At 35.9% G+C, this 24075-nt stretch overlaps 1 protein-coding gene across 2 annotated transcripts in view; it reads left to right on the top strand.

Annotated features, from left to right (window-relative positions):
* The window catches only part of LOC144977303 (sodium- and chloride-dependent glycine transporter 1-like), a 35587-nt gene extending 11818 nt beyond the window's left edge, over positions 1-23769 (top strand). For both annotated transcript variants that reach the window (XM_078922365.1, XM_078922366.1), the window contains 9 exons: positions 615-749; positions 2064-2167; positions 7665-7789; positions 12096-12208; positions 14848-14982; positions 16838-16934; positions 17993-18111; positions 20842-21000; positions 22874-23769. In XM_078922365.1, the coding sequence (XP_078778491.1) occupies positions 615-749; positions 2064-2167; positions 7665-7789; positions 12096-12208; positions 14848-14982; positions 16838-16934; positions 17993-18111; positions 20842-21000; positions 22874-23083 (1197 nt within the window). In that variant the 3' untranslated portion in view covers positions 23084-23769. The remainder of the gene's footprint in view (positions 1-614; positions 750-2063; positions 2168-7664; positions 7790-12095; positions 12209-14847; positions 14983-16837; positions 16935-17992; positions 18112-20841; positions 21001-22873) is intronic.
* Positions 23770-24075: the final 306 nt, after the last annotated feature.

The raw sequence follows: 24075 nt of genomic DNA, 5'->3' as shown, positions 1-24075 counted from the left end.
AATCAGTGCACTGTGTTGTTAAATGTTGACAATTGGACGATGGTCAGTGAGATTATGATGGCCATCATATCACATATATAAAGAAGAACAGACAATTGAATGATATGACAAGCAAGGTGTGATTTTGACTTTACATAACATGTTGATTGTCCTTCCATCCATGGGAGTTAAAGTAAAGATCGGACAAAGGGTTTATTCTAGCAACGATACAGGCAAGTGACAAGGTAATTAACAAGAGTTAATAAATCTCTTAATGATGAAAGCCTTACGTTTTGTAATAGTGTCTTCTGTCCATGTTAGCAGATATCCACTTTATACATATTATAAATTAAGAAAAAAAACATTTGTCAGACTGCAGAATGTCTTTTGTCTTCAGTTGTCCCCCTTACATCCATGTACACAAACACAGTTTTAATAGTATACAAAGTTCTTCCTGTCATTATAATAGTATCTTCTAAGATGCTTTCATTGCTTTCTTTCATATCCTTTCTTCGTGCAATAAAGTCATGAGCCTCCATCCAGTAAAATCCCTATGACCAAATCCAGATCTAAACGTTGCCTGGTGTAATTGTGATAATTATTAGTTGTTTTCATATCCATTTCGTTTGATCTAGGTGACCTATTTTTCTGCACTCCTCCCTTATGTTTTGATGACAGTCTTGTTGGTGAAGAGTGCCACTCTCCCAGGGGCTGCAAAAGGTGTTGAATACTACATGAGCTTTGATATACAAAAAATTCTCAATGCCCAGGTAAAAGTTAGGAATATACTAGAGTATATAAATTTTGAGAAAAGTTATGGTGTTCGTGATCAAATAATACAAAGTGTTGTAGCATGCAACTGAAGAATAATTTAAAAAATCACCTTGTTAAAACAGTCAAGTGAAAACTTTGGGAGCAAGCACTGTTGCAAAATAAAAATCTGGAAAGTCATGATACAGTGCCAGACAAAATAGCAAGATAAACATAAGAAAAAAATAGGTCTGCCTGTTCTGGGATCAAACCCGATTATTGATCAGACATACTATTATTACACCACAGGGATTACTCGACAGTTGGGATGATTTTATGGTCAAAAATTGTTCACAATGAGTACATGTGTTCTGATGTGAAACAGAGTTTGAACACAAAAATACAAAAATACATCCAATGTTTGGATAAAGATTGTGAAAAAGATACTTTTTTGACAAATCAGGATTATTTGCCATCTCTTAGTGCATGTCAGTGCCTTCTTTTTAATACCAAATCTGTTATAATACATTAATTTTTCATTGCACAAGAATTATTCGAACATGTTGCCTTTAAAGCAAAATCTTCAGAAAATGGATGTCTTTGCTTTGGTTGAAATTTTGAGAAAATAGATGTTGAAGTCTCAAGAGAACTAAAACAAACCTAAGTGCATAAAAAGACAAAATGATATCCTCAAATTAGGAGTTCATCTGTTTTACATAGCCTAAAATGGTTTTATCTATATAGCCAATGGAACCGTAATCCCTAGACTGGAGACAGATCATATCTGATATCAAAACGTACAATAGTTTGTTTTTGTTTTTTTCAAGAAACATAAAGGAATAATGTTTGTAAGAAATCTCATTTTCATAGAAAATACATGCATACACAAAAATCTGTCAGAATTAAAGGGAATGCTCGATTGTTTGTGGTAGGGAGGGGGAGGAGGAGCACCGGCTTCACATGCAAAGGGACCAAGATCAATCCCAGATGCAGTCGAGATTTTTTACTGACTCCACTGTCTATCCTGCAGTGAATGGGTAGCTGGGTAGATCAGACAGAGAGTACTTTGCGATAGACTGGTGTCCTATACAAAGGGTAGCAAGCAATTGCAATTGCTATTGTCCATTTCACACTATGGAAACTAGGTCAAACTCCAGTTCTATGGGCTTACATTTTTTTTCTGATTGTTGAAGGAAATGTCCAATACCTGACAAGTCAATATTCATAATAGTGTACAGCCTCAATAATGGAATTTATCAAATTTCAGCCTTGTTGTGACATTTGATATTATTATAAGTAAAATTAATGCTAATAAAACTCATAATGTCCACCAGGCATGGAGGAGAGCGGCTTCTCAGATTTTATTCTCTCTGAGCTGTTGTTTGGGAAGTCTGACAGGGATGTCTAGCTATAATCAATTTCATGACAATACTATCAGGTATGCTTGTGTGGTATGATTGATTAGGTCCATTTATTTAATTTAGATTAGTTTTGAGGTCAGTACTATGCTAAAAGTCAAATTAAATCACCTACCTTTGCTAAGATTTGGTGATAATATAAATAAATTGGAACCGCAAGTTCTTTTTAAAATTCAATTCTCTTGTATAACGACATTGCCAATATTTCTCAAGGAAACACGAGAAAGGATGTGAATTGATATCAATAACTGCAAATTTAGCTTGATATTTTGCATCATGGTTTTGTGTTATTATCTTTAGATTTTTTATGCATTTTACTTTGTATTTATTAGTTTTCCATTTTGCATAATAATTAATAACCTTAATAATACCTGTCCATTATTTAGTTAGCTACAAGTCACCATAGTTAAAGCCCATAAAGCCTTTTTTTTTTTTTATTCTTGAGTCTATATATAAAAACATTCCAATCAAAACCGCAGAAGCATTGTTGAAAGTCTAATAGTTTGGCATCCATAATTGCTGATGAAAGATCTGAAAAATTGTGTATGAAATATCTCCTTGATGTTGTCTGTGTTGCTGATGGAGGCCACATTGAGCACTTGTAAAACATGAAATAAAAACTTGAAGTGCACATATGTCCAAGCCAATGTTTTCTTTTGTTTTTCTCTTTTAAAATACTGCGTGATAATTTTGACATATTCTTTTTCAAACACCCTGCATATTAAGAACACTAAACCCAAATAAGTGCTTTGCAAGATCTGTAAAGAAGTGAAATAAAGGTAGTACTTCCGTTTGAGCAAATTTGAAGAATGATGTAATCCAATTAATCAAAATATTGGCAAAGACAGTTTTTTAAATTTCAGCTACCAATTCAAATAAAAGAGACCAGATGGAGACTGTTTGGACACATTCGGAGATGAAATCATGAAAATTGTGTCTACAAAATCCATTGCATTTTATTTGATGAAAATGGAATTAGGTGAAATCAGCCACAAACCTTCCAGTCACCCACAACAATTTTTGAAACAACCTCAGGATAAAACACAAAAGAATCAAGATTAAGGATTTTACAATGGAAGATTATGCATAATATTTACCCTACCAATATATTGCTTCATAAAATGAAAGTTGCAAGTTCAAATAAATGGCAATATTGTGATGAAATAGACTACTCAGAGCATTTCTTTTTTTATTGTAAATCAGTAAAATCTGTATGGCGGGAGATAGAAAGCATAATTAACAGTAAGATAGGGAAACAAATACATATTCTCTCTCTCTCTCTCTCTAGTCAGCTGATCCTGCGTAGGACGTTGCTTCCCGAACTTTCTTGCGAAACAGATTATGGTTTTCCGCCAGTCTACTTGCTTGAGTTGTTGTCATTCCCAGCCATTCACATATATCTTGTTCCCAGCTTCTTGTTGGTCTACCTCTTCCTCTATTGCCGTCTACCCTTGTCTGCAGAATGTGCTTTTCTAATGATTCGTGGTGAGTCGTATGGCCAAAATAGTTCAGTTTCAATTTCTTTACAGTTTGAAGAAGAATTGGTGATTTTATTCCGATCCTTCTCATGACTTCTTTGTTTGTTTGTTTGTTTTTCAGTCCATGATATTCTGAGTATTTTTCTGTAGAATGCCATTTCAAAAGCTGTGATCTTTGTGCTCTCTGCTTTGCTGATGGTCCACGCTTCGCATCCATATGTTGCAGTTGGCAACACTTTTGAGGATTTTGATTATTGTTTGAATGCACTGCCCTTTCCAGATATTATTCATCTTTTCTAGCTTTGATTTTTTTAATCGTTCAAATACATATAGATTTGCAAAAAGTAATGGTGGGATTGATTGATTATCCCGGAATCAATGAATCGGATCGTATGTGGATAAATCATTTGATTCTTGTTGGAAAAATGGTTATCTCTAAAATCAAATATGGCCCAAAAAAATATCCATTAGCGATATTAAGAACCGATATGAGGATCAGAAAATTGATATAAAATCGAATATTATTATTGTTATTATTACTGTTTTTGTAGTTGTTATTATTGTTGTTGTAGTTATTGTGGTTGTTATTATTAATAGATATTATGGTTCCTGTTTTTGCTAACGTGGCTGTTATAATACTTTTTAGTACTTTTATCACTAGTTTTATATGCTCTATCATTATTGTTATTTTTATTGTTATTATTGTTATTGTTGTTGGTGTTTTTGTTATTATTGTTATTGGTGTTGTTGTTATTAGTGTTATTGTTGTTATTATTGTTATTATTATTACTATAATTAATTACTTGGACCTGTGTTTCTGAAGGTGGGTATATTGATGATACAATTTGTATACACATAGTTATGAAAAAATTATCAGTTACATTAAAGCAATAAACCAATCTTATCTTATTAAAAACTTTTTGACTCAGCCTCGTAATAAGTTTTTTTTAAAGGGCACAACTGTCACCTCAATATTTTTTTTAACAACTTCAGAAAAACAAATAACTTTTAAAAACTGACCTAGAAATCTCAGACATATGACAAGATAAAAGTTATAAGTCTGATTCCATCATAAAAATTAAGAAAACAACAAGTGCTCTAAAGTTGGAAATTGTATCTTGACTTGGCTTAGATGCCTTTCGCGTCTCGACCGAAAGATCGGGTCGCCTTGGCTGTTTCCAGTATTTCCTGTGTGAGGTGTCTCCAATATTGCCGGTCCTCTGCTAGGGTTCTCAGATTTTCAAGGTCCCCTGCCGTTATGAGACTAATGCTTTGTCCAAGTGTTGTGAGGTTTTTGTTTGGATCACAGGGAGTGTTGTGATCGGTCTTCCTCGGAAAAGGTTCCCGTGTTTTTGGAAGTATCCCGACATGGCTTGGTTAGCTGGTATGTTTTTGTCCCTGCGTAGTATGTGACCGAAAAGTTGCCATCGTTGTTGTAAAATGTCAAGGGAGATTGGTCTTTCTTTTGTGATCTTATAGAGTGATTCATTTGAGATCTTTTTTGGGTATTTGATGTCCAGTACCCTTCTTAGCTGTGTGCGATGGAAGGCATCCAGATGCTCTTCTTCAGATTTTGTCAACGCCCAAGTGCCGCAGTTATACAGAAGTACCGGTTTTACAAGAGCACGGTACAGTTTCAGTTTGGTTTTTCTCTTTATTTTGTCACCTCTAATCCATACATTGGTGAGTTTACTGAGTGCGGCGTTTGATAGCTGTTTTCTTCTTTGTACATCCTCGGTGTCTCCAATTAGTGAGCCGACTTTCTTTGTTCTTTTCCATTCCTCTTTGTTCCTCGATATTGTTGTAAATTTGGTTTTATTGGCATTGACTTGGAGGTTATATTTCATGAGGGTATTTTGTATGATGTCTATATTTGCTGGTGTTGATCCAATAAAATCGACATCATCTGCATAGGCGATTTCTCTAGGGATTGCATTCTCAATATGAGTCGTTGGTTTTGGAATGACATTTCGAACTTCTTTCAGAGCGTGTTCTAAGTATATTGTGAACAGAATCGGGGGTCCCGATGTTACTTTCGAACTGTGTCTGTTTTGTTGCCCCGTATATCCTTGGTTGTATCTTTGTATTGCTGAGGAGAAATCGGATTATTCGGAGCTCGTCTTCGTCTACTATTTCTGTTAATATCTCCAAAAGTTTTCCTCTGTCGATCGTATCAAAGGCTGCGGACATATCGATTCCGGTTATTGTTATGGATATGTTTTCTTTGAGTGCCTTTGCTGCCAACCATTTATGTGTCCATACAACGTCGATGTGCTTCGGTCTTGGCGAAACCCGTTTTGGCTGTGTGATAGATATTTTTCTATTTTCGGTCTAATTCTGTTGAGGACAATAGTTGACAGTGTTTTTCTTATGGTATTCAGTAATGTTATTGGGCGCAGGTTGTTTACGGGTCCTTTCGTTTTTCCTGGTTTTTGTATTGTAATTAGGACACCGCTGTTTATGTCCCAGTCTTTGTGTGTTGAGAATGTTTTGTTCATTATGTTTGCAATGCTCAGATCCAGGGAGAGGGTACCGCATTTCAGCAATTCAGCGGGAATTTCATCTTCGCCTGGGGATCTGTTATTGTTTAGGCACTTTATGCTATTTCTAACTTCAGTTGTTGTGATGCGGTTGTTTAGGTCTCTAGGGTTTCCTGAGAAGGGCGATATTTGTGAGACTTGTTTGTGAAATTTCTGCTGGGAGTGGTCAGTTACAATGTCAAGGATATTGTTGGGATTTGTTGTCTGTTTGCCAAATTTATCCTGTAGTTTTGGGTTCTCGAATGGTTTTCGGTTCAGAGATTTCGTCGCTTTGAACATAGACGATGCGTTATTTTTGGACTTTTCTATGTCTTCCACTTTTTTGTCTAATTCCTCGTTTCTGTGTTTTATTGTAAGTGATCGAATTGAATGCAGTATTTTGTTTCGTTCCGTTTTCAGGTTTATTATTTCTTCCGAGTCTTTCGTGTTTTGTATCCTGATCCTAAGTTCTTTTTGTTGCCGCGATAGATCATTAATAGCGATGTTAGGCGTTCGATTTGGTTTGTTCTTAGTTGTATTAATAGAGCCTGCACTTTCTTCCCCGCATATTTCATTGCCGCTTGCGTCTCTTTCCATTCATTGTTTGGATTGCTGTTTTGCTTTATTTTCCATAGACTTGAGTTAAGTTCATATTGGTAATGAATGCGACATTCTCGCTCATTTACTATTTTTGCCGTGTTTATTTTGACTGCCGTTTTACCTTTCTGTCTTCGTTGTCTGTACACATTTATGTTGAAATTCGTTTTTACAAGTTTGTGATCGGATGTTAGCAGTGTACCACCGTATGATCGCGAGTTGGTTGAGTAGTGTTTATGGCGGTGTCGACATATGATATAGTCTATTTGGTTGTGTATTGTTATCATTTTGTCTTGGGTTTGGTCTTTCCTTTGTCCTACCCATGTTGTCTGGTGTCTTGATGGGTGGTTGAAAGCACTGTTTGTTATGAAAAGTTTTCTCTGTTCACAGAACTGGACTAATTTTTCTCCGTTATCGTTACGTTTTCCTTTTGAGTATGATCCTAAACATAGTGTGTCACTGTCGAGACGTTTTCCTACTTTGGCATTAAAATCTCCAGCAATTATTAATATTGATTTGTTTCCTATTTTGTTCAGTGTATAGTCTAGGTCTTTGTAAAATTTATCAGTTTAATTGTATCTGGGAAACGGAAATAAGTCATAATGACAATGGCAAGTTATTTGTCTCAAATTTAATAATTTTACCTTTAAAAGAGGTAACAAAATCTTTCTAATGTCACCATGATTTGGATCTTAGCATAATTGGCTGATTAATGAAGTAGCAATATTACACACCTGACCTATTCAGTCAAAGAATGCAATTATTTGGGTTGAATAGCAATAGAGCAGCCAGATTTTGGTGGTTAGCGGCGTTTTACCAGATCTTGTTTAAGAATATAATGCCAAGTGATCAAAAGATAGGCCTAAATATCAATGAATCTCAAACTTTAATAATTAAAATGTTTGTTCTTCACTATATCACAGAGACAGTTTTGTCATACCTTTAATCAATTGTGGCACCAGTTTCTATGTAGGATTTGCTATTTTTACGACTTTGGGATACATGGGAGAAACAACAGGAAGGGGGATTGAAACCGTGGCTACATCTGGTAACTTTTTTTCTCTGTTCAAAATGACAAAACTTTAGTTTTTATTCAGCATAATATGCATTAAATGTGCTTTGAAGGGCTTTACAACGTATCTCAAGCCAACATTGAAATATGTAGGTTGCGATGTGCTGTCTTTGTTTTGAATTTATTTCATTGTAATATATAACTTTATCCATGGCATGTCATTGTCTTACTTATGCAAATTCATGTTCCCCTATAGATCTCAAAGATCACAAAGATCTAATGCTTTGAAATTAAAATCAAAATCACATTCATAGCCTTCATTTTATGATTTTTTTATCTTTTTGGTTTTTATCTGGTCATCATATTTGAAAACTGTTATGTACAAATTATGTACAAAGGTTCGACAAATGGATGATGCCAAGTCTGCAAAGATAGATCATCATCAAGCCCTACTGCAACCTCCTCGTGGTGTCGAACGGTAACAGGTCAAGCTGGCCAACTGCAGAGGGCGACAAGAATAGGCAATGGCAAACCATTCTTGTAACTTTGCCGAGTTAACTGCATGAATAAGTCCAAAAAGTTAAACGGTGACAGCGTAAAGGGGAGCATGTTTTCACGGAAGACTGCTGCCTCGCTCGGTTGGGAGCGTGATGTTCGTCAGGTCACACCGAACCGTCAGCCAATTACTAGGCGAAATAAATTTCACAAATGTGACAAAACCAAAATTGGGACATGGAATGTCAGGACCTGTGCCCAAAAAGGAAAACTAAACAACATTCTAAAAGAAATGAAACGGCTCCAAATAAATATTCTTGGCCTGGCAGAGATGAGATGGAAAGAGCAGGGAACCATGTCAAAACAAGAAAACAACACGACATATAAGATCATATGGAGTGGTGGAACCTCTTTCCAAAAAGGAGTAGGGATGATCTTAGACCAAAAATCAACCAAATTTTACAAAGGGCACGTAGCAATCTCAGACAGAGTTTTGCTGGTTAAGCTAAGAGGACCTGTAGTTGACACCAATATTATTCAAGTTTATGCACCAACAGAAGAGGCGACAGATGCAGATATGACAGAGTTTTACCATTCACTAGACAAAGCAAAACGAATGTGTAAATCACAAGAAGTCCTTATGGTAATGGGGGACCTAAATGCTAAGATTGGCAGAGGCAGAGATGGTGACATAATCGGACCACATGGACTCGGAGACAGAAATGAACGAGGAAACATCTGGGCAGATTGGTGTAGAACAAATAAATTAATGATTTCAAACACCTGGTTTCAACAACACCCAAGAAGAACCTGGACATGGCAATCACCAGGGGACAGAGCAAGGAACCAGATAGACTTTATAGCAGTATCATCAAGATTCAGAAATGGCATATTAAATTGCAAAACCTATCCAGGCGCCGATGTAGACAGTGACCATGTCCCAGTTGTTTGTACAGTAAGGATAAAGTTTAAAGCTATTCAGAGAACAGCTGGTAGAATAAAGAGGGATTACAGGTTATGCAAAGACAATGGCATACAAACAAAAATGAGAGAAGAATTTGAAAATGCACTCATGATACAAAGCCAAAGTGAACCTGATAACGAAAAATGTGAAAAACAATTTGATATATTCCAAAAGTGTGTCAAAGCAACTGCAGAAAAGCATTTACCAATAGCTCAAATAAACAGCAAAAAGGAATGGATGACAAATGAAATTCTAAACCTATTTGAAGAAAGACGAAAATGCAACAGAGGGTCTGCAGAATACCAAACATTGAACAACCACATTAAATCCAAATGCATCGAGGCACACGAGAACTATCTAGACTGGAAATGCTGCGAAATCGAAAAAGAATACAAACCCAACCCCCAACAAGCTCACCAAAGAATAAAAGAACTATCAGGGAAAAGGAAAAGCAAAGCAGCAGGAAGTTGTATCCAAAACAAACAAGGGGAACTGCTATTTGAAGAACAACATATAGAAAGCCGATGGGTAGAATACATAGGCGAACTGTACAATGATCCAAATAGAAATGAACCACCACTGAAATTCAAAGAACCATTAAGCGGACCAAACATCACCAAAAGTGAAATTGAACATGCCATGGAACGAATGAGGGATGGTAAAGCAACAGGCCCTGATGAAATATCTGTAGAGGTATTAAAAAGCCTAGGAGATCTAGCAATTGATGAACTTCACATATTATTCAACAATATATACAATACTGGGAAAATTCCAGAAGATCTCTGTAACTCTATTTTCATAGCAATACCAAAGAAAGCAGGTGCAGTCAGATGCGAAAATTTTAGAACTATAAGTTTAATAAGCCACATCAACAAAATACTGTTGCGTATAATTATCAACAGGCTAAGGAATAAGATTAACCCCGAAATCGCAGAAGAACAATATGGATTCCAACCTGACAGAGGGACAAGGAACGCAATATACCTCCTCCGTGTTTTAAGTGAAAGAGCTATACAGGTTCAGACCCCACTATACCTCTGTTTTGTCGACTACAAAAAAGCTTTTGATAGAGTACGCCACGAAGAAATACTAAAACAACTGCACTCCATTGGCGCTGATGAGAAAGACCTCAGACTCATGCAAACATTATACTACACCCAGCAGGCATCTATCAAAATCGGAAACTCTACAGGAAATTCCATTCCTATTAAGAAAGGAGTCCGTCAAGGGTGTGTTGCCTCACCAGATCTGTTTAATCTATACCAAGAAACAATCATGAGGGGCATAAATAATATGGAGGGAATAAAAGTAGGAGGTCACAACATAAATAATATAAGATACGCAGACGATACGGTACTCATTGCAACATCAGAAATCCAACTTCAAAAGATTGTTGACAAAGTGGTAGTAGATAGTGAAGCCAAGGGAATGGAAGTGAATATCACCAAAACGGAATGCATGGTAATACAGAAAAACCCCGAAAACAACAACACCTGCAATATAACGATTCACGGCGAGCAACTTACCAACGTAGAAAGTTTTAAATACCTAGGTTCAATAGTGACAACAGATGGAAGATGTAACCGAGACATACGAGCAAGAATAACTCAAGCCAAACAGGCCTTCATGGACCTGGGAAACATTTTGAAAAACAAACAGATGTCGTTCGGGATTAGATTCCGAGTCTTGAAGTGCTACGTGTGGCCAATCTTGTTATACGGATGCGAAAGCTGGACTACAAATGCAGAAACACAAAAGAACATTGAAGCTTTTGAAATGTGGTGCTTGAGAAGGATGCAGAGAATATCGTATACTGCACACAAAACGAACGAAGAAGTGCTAAAACAAACATACCAACAAAGGAAACTAATGCCCTTAATAGTGGATCGACAACTATCCTTTTTCGGACACATAGTAAGGAAAGATAAGAATGAATACCTGGCAAGTTGTGGAAAAATACCTGGTAAACGCGCCCGGGGGAGACAAAGAAAAACACTCATAGACCAACTGAAGGGCTTCACCAACCTAACAATCCAAGAGCTGTTTGAAAAAGCAAGAGACAGGGAGGAATGGAGAGAGATAATTCATGCAGTATCCGAAGCCTGGACCAGGCATGGAACCTAGAAGAAGAAGAATGTACAATAGTTTTAATAGGGTATATAGCGCATCTTTTAGGTAATTGACACATTTTTATTAAAATTTACAGAAAAATGGTGTGCTTCTTGTGTTTTAGGTTATTGTTTACTCAAAACAATTTTGTTCCTTAATCTTTCATATGCTATTGGTAGTAAAAAGCCTCTATCATTATTTAGCAGTGACTAATCATGCACAGTGGCACGGCGATTAAATATGAGACTCCACCTCATTTGTAATTTAGGATGTATTTGAGGTGCTCGCAAAGAGGGCAATGAAGTGATTTATACATGTTGCAATGTATTAGAATGCGGCTACAATCAATCTCATCAGTAAAAATTTTATTGTACAAGTCAGGAGTTTGATTGCCCAATAACTACTTAATGCATTTCTTTTTTTTTTATTTTGCCCAATAATTGACTCTCGTTTGGGAATTCCCATTCAGTTTTCTTAATATATTTAGCCCATCCCAGATACAGTATGTATGAAGTCGCTTCAGTACTTTTCCACTATTATCATTCACTTGCTTTGGTTTGATTGATTTCTTCTACAACACGTATGACAACCTTGTATACAGTTAAAAGGAGGATATTGAAATTACATTTGATTTTACGATTCCTTTATTTAATAACCAGTCTGTTTTTCCTTGACATCCATTATTATTGTCATCAGCTAAGAGAGGAGGGAAGGTCACTCATATTCAAAAATTATTTATGGAATTGGACAAATTTGTTGTTTTTTAATTACCAGGTCCAGGTCTAGTCTTTGTGGCCTATCCTGTTGCCTTATCCAAGCTGCCTTTACCACAGATGTGGTCATTTTTCTTCTTTCTAATGATGGTCCTTCTTGGACTGGGAAGTCAGGTATAAGTAATGTTTTAAGTATATTGTGTGTGGCATTTTAATTTTTATGGATCGATAGCTAGGACCTCCACATAGTACAACATAATTGGTGTGAAGTGTTGAAGGGGGGGGGGGGGGGGGGGGGTGTGAATGTCTCTCTTGACCTAGAGCCAGACAGGTTGGCATTGTTGAAAGCTATGAATAGCGATCACTGATCTCCCAGTTAAATGTTTTTTTATTAGGTTCACAATCCAATCCTGTTTGTTGTTTTTTTCTCTGATAAAGTTTAACAGCCTGTCACAGAAAATAACAATATCTCATAGATTGAGAGAAAAAGAAGAAAAACACTTCAAAAATATAAATTCACTCTGAGTTCATTGTGGCGGGTTGTGTGTTATTTTTGTGGGATCGAGTCCAACTAATAGCTCAATGGTCTGGATTCGAACTAGTATGCGCGCTATGGCTCTCGTTACCAGCTGCGCCACTCAACCTATACACAAACGGCTCAGATTTAATCTAGGGGTGATTAAGAATTGCCTTAGGGTCCCTTATAACTTTATTGTATTAATAACAAGTGAGTCAAGACAATAGTAACGCCCAATACAATAATATAACAATTCTATACATAAAGTTTAATTAGATTGTTACAGGAAAAGATAGAAAGAATAAGTATTTATTTAATATCAGGAAGAATAGCTCTAATTGAGTGGATCTAATTTATTATTTATTTATCTATTGATTTATTTATTGATTCATTTATGATTGATTGATTGAGTTAGTTTCTAATCATCTGTGTCTGTGGAAAATACATTTGAAAATGGTATAAGCCCATTTGGCTTATCTTTATCCTGCCGGCTTGCTTGATTGAGGCAAATGTATCAGCTAGTTCCAGAGTTGGCTCCTGCTTGCAAGGTTTTCTGGACTTCACAACAGTGTGTTGTAGTTATGGGCTGACAGGAATGTTCTGGTGTCGGGGATGACTGACGTCAGGGGTTTACCACTATGCAAGGACTGGGAGGCAGGGATTCGGCACGGGCTGGGTGCTTCAAGGACAAGGACCTTCAATTAAGAGTTAAAACAACAAGGTCTTAGAGCCAATCGAGTTTGTCTTTCACCACCGGATCGTCCTTGAGCGACACATCGTAATAACCTTTATTTGCCGACAAAGGCAAGGAGAAGCAGTAACTCCATGATAATGGTAGTTATTACCTTTGTATCAAACATCAACTGACAGTCGAGCTATCTTACATGATGAGAATTTAACAGGGTTGTGTCCCTGGTATTTCTTAATTTATTTTTATTAATTATAATTGAGGTTATGATGTGTGGCCGGCGATTGGCGGTAGGGTACAGACATTCAAGCAATATACATATTGAATATAAATGAACTAATAGCATAGATCATAAACAAATGTTAACTATAGTATAAGATACATATAGATATAGTTTTGTACAGGTATTCCAACTTACGAACATCCATGGAATAGCACAATTATAATATATACACAAACTATAATATTAATAGATTAAGCATTGAATCCACAGTAATATCTCGTTCCACTTTGAATGTTAACCAATAATTCATTTTACCTTCAGCCGAGATAGAAGAACTTTTAGAAGTTTGAAATTGGAGGGATAGCTCTTCTTTCTTGGGCTTCTTAGCGTGTGTGTCATTCGATTCCGAGATGAATTTGATTTTGTGAATTAAAGGAGCGCGTCTGAATTATGGGAATAGCCAATCAGAAGAATGTTCCTGTTTTAGATAGCCAATGATATTCAGATGCTTTGGTAAGAAAGAATAACAGACAGCTTAGAACAGTAATTGCAATTTTAGCTACTCTTGAACGAGACAAGAACCTCAGGGCATATGCACGTTAGAGTCTTGTTTGGAAAAGGTAATTAGCAGGGGAACATGAATACAATGGGCAGACAATTTTAACAGGTAAATAAGCCTTAAGCTGAAAGAGAGTGTTCCGTTATACAATGGGAAGGTTTCCCACCTATTAACCAATTTTTTCCGTTATCAAATTTTAGAGCTTCATTGGAGAACGACTGTCCATGTTTTGAGTGTTTTAACTGGAGGTGTTAATCTGCCTTGGCAAATATATATCGTCCACAAAGTTTGAAGTGGTTTTGAATGAGACGCTGACGAATGATAAAGAAATAACGCAGTGAAAAAATCGCTCGTCCCATTCATCAGTATATATATATATATATATATATATATATATATATATCTCAAAAAAAAAAAAAGAAATGTAACAGACGAGTAAGATGACACATCATCAAATTGTCAATTCTATCATTAAAAACAGACATTTACCTCCACGCTTTCTTTCCCTCCATGGATTGAGCTTCTTCAAGACGCAATTGAATCAAAATGTCCAATTAAATTTAGAAAAATCGTGGAAGCATTGTATCTGTAATCTGTATATAATCAAATAATATTGTGAACAGTAGTTATGGATTCTCTTCTCTGATCAAAGGGTTACTCAAAAGAAACAGAAATAAATCTAGTAAATCAATTTAATGTTTAAATTTTTTTTTGTTTAAATATGCATATCTCGACAGCCATTTAGATAATACTTGTCCCTAAGTAATTTTGTTTCAACTTTCAAAATGAGTTTTATGGTATAAAACCACGCTTTTCTTTCATTCAGTTTCCAAATGTAGAAAGTATCATCACAGCTGTACAAGATGAATTTCCTTGGCTGAGAAAACAGAGATACAACAAAGTGTTCAGACTTTGTATTTGTCTCTCAGGATTTCTTCTTGGCCTGCCACAAACAACCAGGGTGAGTAAAAGTCCATTGTATGAATCCAGTGCCATCACTCTGATTATTAGAATTGTATGGCTCATCTAAATTGTAGGCCAAAACGTCGCTGCATTCTCCACTTAATAATCCTTTGAAATCTTTGAAACCAAAATGGCCTTACAAAGTATCTTCTATATGTGATGGGAATATCTCAAAATCATGTTTATCTGATCTCTGTGTGAATGTTTCAGGAAAGGAACAATATTTACAACCTTTTCTAATATGAAATGAAATCTCATTTGCCCCTCCCCTTCCCCCCCCCCCCCCCCCCCCAAACAGTGTTCATCATTGAAAAGAATCACTGATGTTGGCATAAAAGTAAATTTGTATCTATTGGCACGAGTGGCTATCTTACTATAGCATCTGTCCAATGGTAAAAATCTGTTAACCGAGGACAATGGATGCAAAGGATCTTTCATTAATTTTCAGAATTTTTGTATAACAGCATCTTTATTCAAGTTAGACACCCTGTCAATATCTTTACTTACTGTCTTTACTGCTGTTTTGGCAGTATTCAGCTCTTTCTTTCACGGCACAATATCTAAACTATACAACTATGCCAAAACATGCAATACTCAATACAATAATAATAAATAATGAATTTATAAAGCGCCTAAACATCCACATTAATCGTGCTATGCAGCGCTTTACATTTGAAAAATAAAAGATCATGACACTATATAATAAGCATGAATACAGAAACTAAACCCAATCAACATCTATTTTATAAAAAATAAGCCTTACAGAACAACTCAGTCTTCAGAAATTTCCTGAAAGATGATACATTTTCACAGGACTTGGTCCAAGGACTGAGTGTGTTCCATAGGCATGGAGCTATGGGTGAAAAGGCTTTTTTACCAAAAGTGGATTTTGACGTGGTCATTTTTAAAAGTTGGGACTGAGATGATCTTAAATTTCGAGTGGGTTCATATTTTTTTTATCATTTCCTGTAAATGTTCAGGTGCCAATCCATCCAGACATCTAAAAACATAGCACAATATCTTATATTCTAGCCAGTGCAATTCCTGAAGAAATGGTGTTACATCATCTCTTTTTTTCGTTAATTTTATGTCTTAGTCGCTTTATTTTGAATTTTTTGTAGTTGATGAATTAATCTGCTTTGACAGCAAATGAGAGGGGCATTACAATAATCTAATCTGCTAGTAATAAAAGAATTAACAAGCATCTTTGTAACATACCCATCAATATAATGTCTGATTCTTCCAATGTTTCTAAATGATAGTTACAACATTGACATATTTTTAAAATATGATCTTCCATGGATATCCCTTGATCTAAATACACCCCAAGATTTCTCACACAAGAATTAGGTTTAATAGTATTTTAACCAACTAGTATCTCATTTGTAGATATTTTTGAGAGTTGATACCTATTACCAAAAATTATCATTTCTGTCTTGTCATCAATAAATTTAAGTTTTAGTTTCATCATGAATCTCTGAATCATTATTGAGTTTTGTATACAGCTGAGTGTCATCAGCATAAAAATGAAAATCAATGGGAAAGGTGGATAACATATCAGAAAGGGGAGCAGTATACACTGTAAAAAGGAGGGGGCTGAGAATAGGTCCCTGAGGCACTCCATACTTTAATATGGACGGAGTTGATACATGGTTTTCTATAATTACCGACTGAGTTCTTTCAAACAAATATTCCTTTAACCAGTCCAAAGCCGTGCCACTGATATAAAATTGACCACGTAATCTAGTCAGAAGTAAATTTTTATCGATAATGGCGAATGTGGCACTTAAATCTAGTAAAACGAGCAATAACCATGATATGATATAATCATGTAACCAAATATTTATTTACAGGGTGGAATGTACCTTTTAGATGTGTGTGACACCTTTATAGAATTTCCTATGTTGTTTATAGGACTTCTTGAAGTCGTGGCTATTGTTTGGATATATGGTGAGTTTAAAAGAATGCAGCTTCTGGTAATAAAAATGGCGGTGATGATGATTATGGCAATGATAATGATGACTATGATCATAGTGACATGCTTATTGTCCTGAGAGATTATTCCAATTATGTAGGTCACCCAGAGGATTGGTTGATTGGAACACTGCTTAATTTTAACAAATTTTTTTTAACCAAAAAAACTTCTGCTTTTATATAGTGCAATATCCACTAACATGCTCAAAGCGCTGTACAGCATCTTGGACTTTATGAAGCTAGCCTACCTAATTCCGTTCAAGAAGCTTTTAAATGGTTAAGAAAAACACGTGTGTTTTAACTTGTTCTTTTTCAAATTAAATTTGTTTTTAAATTTGAGTTGGGAGCAACTATTTCTATTATTTTTGTTATGCTTCTTATTCATGTATAGTGTATGACTTTATAAAAAAGCGAGTTGTTAGTAGATTCAAGGGATATATCTGAGTAGTAAGTGAAGGTAAGATTTTTTCGGGTGAAATAATAAAAATAATGAAAAGCTAATATATGGGGGGGGGGGGTTCCTAAAAGCTCAGTTGTTGGTAGGGCACTGCTTTGTGATCAATCCTAAGATTTTTTCTCACCCCCCCCCCCCCCCCTTTTTGTCCACTCAAGTGATTGGATAGCTCGATCTGTTAGTTCTGACAGAAAGTATTTTGATAGACGAATGTCCTACCCAAAGAGTAGAAAATATTTGTATTGTCCATTTAACTTAGAAACCTGACTAAACTTCAGCTCCACATGCTCCTTCACTTACGACTCAGACATATTCCCTTGGATCTTCTAATAAATCACTTTCTATAAAAAGTCATACACTATACATGAATAAGAAGCATAACAAGCATTATTGAGATGGTTGTTACAGACTCTCAAGGATTACTTTTTAATATATATAGAGTTCTTGATGAGGATTGATAACAGAGAGGATTTGAGAGATGTTATGTCTGCAACAAACTTGACATTGATTGCTTATGTGTCTTGATACTTGTTCAAACATTAACGACTAAGTCTTTCCTTCTTTTACTCTCTATTTTAAGGTGTTGGACGTTTCTCAGAGGACATGATGCTGATGTTGGGCTTCTCAAAATACAACAAAATTATTTATAACACTTACTTTAAATGGGGCCTTATTGTTGTCACACCTCTTCTTATTACGGTGAGTCCAGGTTTCAAGTAGGTCAAAAGGTGTGCCTCTTTGCTGACAAACAGCATTATATAATCAGATAAGAACAACAGACGACTGCAAAACACTAAATGACGATCTAGCTAAATTACAAGAATAGGAAACAATAAATCAAATGGAATTCAACGTATCAAAGTGCAATGTTCTAACCATCACAAATAAGAAAGCACCGATTAAATTTGAATACCAACTTCATGGTCAAAACCTGGAACATGTAAAGACAGCAAAATACCTTGGCATTGAGTTTGCTAAAAACCTCAAATGGAATGACCACATATGTCACCTGGCCTGGCTTCAAAGGCAAATCAAACAAGCGCTTACATCACCCGCAATTTAAAAAGATGCCCAATCTCAACTCAAACCCTTGCTTTTAAAACTATTGTTAGACCAATTGTGGAGTATGGCAGCTCAATTGGGACCCCTATATAAAGAAAAACATTGACACATTAGAACACATCCAAAGAAAAACAGCAAGATGCATCACAAACATATTCGATCCTTTCTCAAGTGCGTCTGAAATACCACAACAGATTGGCCTTGAACCTCTGGAAAAGAGAAGAGAGATAGATAAACTTAAATTGTTCCACAAGATCTACTACAAAAATTTGTGCCTTAAACTTCCAAACGACATCAAAGGTATCGGCACAAGAACTACGAGGGGACACACAGCAAGAGTAACCATCCCAACATCTAAAACAGACATCCACCTGTATTCATTTTTCTCTTCCACTGCCCGACTATGGAATAGCCTCCCAGCTGAAGTGGCTGAAAACAGTTGCCAACATGCCTTCACGCAATTGCTAGAGTTCACAGCGTGACTTTTTAATCTATGTATTTTTATTAGTATTATGTGCAGAGTTTTACAATGTAAAACCCTACAAACTGTGGAGTGATCCTCGACAATATTGGAGGTTTCCACTAGACGAAGAAGAAGACACCGAATTTCTTAAATGTCAGATGTCAAACGTAATGGAAGTTTTAATAAATGAAAATAGAAAGCTTTTCTGTACTCTTTTCATTTTTATTATCTTTGACATAAGTGCTTGCTCCACCCACACGTCTGAATGGAAGTCATCTGTGATATTAAGACAGTTCCTCTATTCCAGGTTCAAACACTTTTCTTTCTGTCATTCCTGACAAAATTGAGGTGCATTTAAATTTACCTGCACCTGCATATTATTGGTCTGCGATAAATGGAAGGGAGGAAAGAATAGATAGAAGTCACCGAGACATAAACCAGAAATTTGAATAGCAGTTAAATGATCCAACTCTACAACAAGGAGAAACTGTAGACCCAAGAAAATTTATAGTTTCAATAAAGTATATATAAAACTGGAAAGACACGATTTATACAATAGAAGAGTCATTGGATCTACATAAAAATTTTTTTTTTTCTTTGACCTCGAGGTTGAAACTGTTTGATCTTTTGGATACAAAATGGGCAGCATCCTATCCAAAGGTTGGCAAGCAAATGTAACTGAGTTTCTAATGCTGCAGGACCCCAGTTAAACTCCAATTTCATGGGCCTCATGATTCAAAATGGACTCTTTTTTTTTTTTATGCTGTCTCTCACATCTCATTAGAAAAAGCATTTGTGTCTCATTTGCTGGTACTTGCGCCATTTAGGTTGACATGATCTGTCTTTGCAAGGGATGCTTAGCTAAATGTACTTTCATGGATATAATTGCTATTTGCACCTAGGTCAAGTGACTTGTTTCACACAATATCTGATGAGATGTCATCAATTTTAACATGACAATAAAAGTCTAATAGATGTTTCTTTAGATTTGTAGTATATTTTAGAGGGTAATCATTGGTAATACATTGTCATCCCTCAAAACTGAATTTAACTTTATGTTTTTCACAATAGGAGGAAGGATATATTTATCAGTCTCAATATGTCATGACTGGCTGTTTCACAGTCCAGCTATAGACTTTAAATTCTGATACCACATCAATAAAGTTATGCAAGTTCTGTTTTACACATATTTGTGCTGCTATGTGGTCTTTCTGAGCGCATAGTTGAGTCCATTGAAAAGACTCTTTACTCACATTCTCTCACCTTATATGCAGTAATGGTTGGACAGCAGTTTGCAAAGTTCTTCATAACTTTTACTAAAGGGAAGGTCGGGTGACGTCAAACATCGTAGTGTGTTGTACGTTTTAGCCCCGATGGATGATAGCAGAGTTGCTGTTTGTTTCTGTTCGGCAATGTCGTTTGCAACAAAAAACGCATCCAGTCTTTCTTTATAGTTTGTGAAGGACTCTAGTCCTTCGTTGAAGGTGTCGGGTCTTGGCATGTTGGTATGTACACGTACAAGACTGGAGAATGCAAGCTCAATAGTTGGTAGTAGTCTGTCAATAGATTATAGTTTTATGGCTTGGTAGAATGAAAATACATGTAAACGTTATTGCACTTATCTGGGTTCTAGATGCTCGTCGCCATTTGTGGTGTATTGTAGATTGCTAATGATAATTTGTTAAGTAGAAAACGTCAACAATAGTCAGCCATTTTGGAATCGAAGTGATTCTTTTTATTCTTGAAATAACGTAATCGAATACTGATATTTGGGTACTCAGGTATCCCACATTGCCTAATACCATGTTCTACATGTTGCTGTTGACCAGGAACTCTTTGTAAAGCACTTTGAGCTCGTTTATTGAATATTGTTCAATATAAAAAAAAAAAAATTTTATTCTCAGTGGATCATTTTGTACAATGCGATTGAGTACAAGCCAATCTCAGCAGAAGACGAGTTTCCAGAGTGGGCTGAAGCCCTGGGCTGGCTGTTGGTTACCTTCATCATGATGTGGACAGTGCTCTGGTACATCATTACTTTCTGTCAACAAGGAGGATTTAAGGTACGATAATGAAGGCAAGATTGCCAACCTGCAAGGAAAAAAATTTGGTTTTGCTCAGAGGAAAATTTGTTGAGATTTAATGTTATTTAGAGCTATAGATATTGTTGATATTTTCCACTCTTGTAAAAAAAAAAGATGAAGGTGAATTCTATCACAATATGATTAGCATTTTTGTTTAAACTATTTTAGTTTTCTTTACATTCCATGCCTAGTCCAAAATCCATCAGTTTGTCCCATATTTGATCTTGCTGCCAGTGGGGCAAATGTTAGCCCTTGAAAAAAGTTCTTTACGCACATTCTCTCACTGTACTTGGTTGTAAAATGAGTACCAGGCCATGTACAGGTGTGTCTCTGTCGAAAAAAAATTGTATTTGCATCTTACATGATTCATGTTTTGTCCTAAATGTTAAGGTATGCTGATGGCTTTGGCCCCCTTTGTGACTCACTTTGAACACATTTTACTGGATATTGTGCTGTATAAAAGCTCAGGGCTTTTTTTTTTTTTGGGGGGGGGGGGGGGTTGTGTGTGTTTTGTTTTTTTATTTTATACTTATCGTTGAATGAGTTTTATAGAAATATAATTGATCAATTTGGCATCTTTGAAAATAGATGTAGAATTTACAACTAGAAAGCTGTCTGATGTGTTTTGAAACGGTTGATATTTATTGAATTGTGATCCACTGCAGAAAGGTTAGGGATTGAAAGGTGGGTGGGTGGGTGGGAAGGGGGTACAGAACATGGACCATGGTAAACTAGACTTCATTTTCTCATCCTAATTACAGTGGAACCTCCCGATAACGACATGCCACGGGACCGAGTTTTTATGTCGTTATCCGGAGGTGTCGTTATTTAGAGGTTTCCAAGATGGCGGACAAAGTGGGCGTGGTAAGGCCCGCGGGACCAGTTTTTATTAACATTGACAAAACAAACAAAACATTGTAGTGTATTCCTCTTAGAGGGTTCTTGTGCGTGTGTCTGGATGAGACTTTTAGGTGATCTGAACTGAGTACACTGATAGTGTGATTCTGGAATCTACACCTGTTCCCTATTTAAACCATTCAACTTTGTCTTATGTCATTTCAATTGTAATTCTAGAATGTTTTTTACTATCCAATTTTCTTCCTTTTTACTGGCGCTGATATGACATAGATGTGTCACAGGCGCTGTAAAACCCTTTAAAACAAACAAAATTCCTCCTCCTCCTCCCACAAAAACACTACTACTACAACTACTACTACTACTACTATACTACTACTACTACTACTACTACTACTACTACTACTACTACTACTACTACTATTATTATCATTATTATTATTACTACTACTTCTACTACTACTACTACTACTTCTATCACCACATAATATCACATTTTCCAAGATTTTGTGTTTCCTTGCTTACATTTACATTTATACCTAGGTTTTTATTAATGCATATCAGCCAAGATTCGTCAAAAAAAGCTACGTTCTCATTGGTTCAAGCAGGAATCGTTTTTATAAACTTTTGAGTACTCATACTTGGTATTTTTAGTATCAGATATCTACTAAAACTGCTGAAAATCGCCAAAACGATGTCGTTATTCGGAGGTTTTATCAAAAAGTGCGTCATTATTTGGAGGTTTTTTTTACTGATCTTAAATAGAAAAAAAACCGGGACCACGGGTCAGTGTCGTTATCAGGAGGTTGTCGCTATTCGGAGGTGTCGTAATCGGGAGGTTCCACTGTAATTGAATAAAGCAGTTATTGTTTGATGGCTTGTTTTAAAGCCAATGATTTTACCACTATAGATTTAACAAAAACACTGAGACATCTTCAACTGTTCTCATCATTTATCCTGTGCCCTCAAAAATGTCTTTTCATCTGGCCCTCAACAGCTTCTTGTAGAACTGAATCAGCCAACCTCAAAATGGGGTCCAGCTGACCCGGAGAACCGAATGATTCCTCGTTATCAGTATCAGACTCCAATGACTGGTCAAGCAAGCGTCTCTGATGGGACAGCCAGTCAACAACAGGATCAAGTCCTCGTTGCGGAGAATCATTTTACCTCCATCTTCAACTTCCAAACTAATACATCTATGGTTTGAAAACATCAATTTCTATCAAATGATTTTTAAAAATGTCTTTTGTCATTGAATGGCATTGTAGTGTTTATTGTTCAATTGAACCTTGTATTGCAATTCATATCATATATCTTCTCAGAGAAAGAGAGAGGGAAATGGAGAGAGAGAGAGAGAGAGAGAGAGAGAGAGAGAGAGAGAGAGAGAGAGAGAGAGAGAGAGAGAGAGAGAGAGAGAGAGAGAGAGAGAGAGAGAGAGAATGTAAGATTACACTCAATTAATATGTGAGAACTGGAAAATAATTTCCTTTGTTGACCTCAAATCTTTCTTTTCATTTCTTTTAACGATGATTTGATTTAAAAAATAGAATTATTATACATAAATTTTAAATATGTAGTTGTCACTCAGTTCTCATCACCTAGATTTGTTGGGTTTTTAAAATTATAAACCTATACTTAGTGATACTTCCGATGATTTCTAGCACAGGTTCTTATGGATCCTCTTCACCTGACTCCAGTTATTCTTTATCAGGCCAGGTTCTCATATGGCCAGTGTTGATTTTTTTTGTTTTGTTTGTCTTTAGTCATGTAATATTTCCTGCTCCTTCCATATTTTTTTTTCCAAGTCTATTTTTAAACGAAGTCATGTATTTTGCATCAGGCAAACGATTCCACTGCTGTTAACTCTCACATTAAAATTATACTTTCTAATAACTATCTTTGTCGTTCCTTTTCATTATCACTGCTTTCAATGATGATAAAAAAGAAAGGTTGGTTTTCAACATTTACACTTTTTTCTGCGTCAGAAATTTTCTTTCTATTTACAATCTATTAAAAAAAAAAAAAAATTGAGCATCTATATAAATGTGCTCAAAGCACTTAACAAGGGGTCCCTAGCCAACAGCAGCATCTGACGCATAGGACAAGATATGATGCCTGTTAGTAGGTACCACAAGAAACAATTTTAAAATATTTAAAATTGACTTTTCTTACTATTTTCATAAAGCATTCTGATAGTCA

Source organism: Berghia stephanieae, chromosome 7 (assembly GCF_034508935.2).
Source record: "Berghia stephanieae isolate SIO BIC M18660-M18661 chromosome 7, UCSD_Bste_1.3, whole genome shotgun sequence".
Classification (NCBI taxonomy): Eukaryota; Metazoa; Mollusca; class Gastropoda; order Nudibranchia; family Aeolidiidae; genus Berghia; species Berghia stephanieae.
Note: the sequence above shows the minus strand (reverse complement) of the source record. Positions and strands in the feature narration are given on the sequence as shown.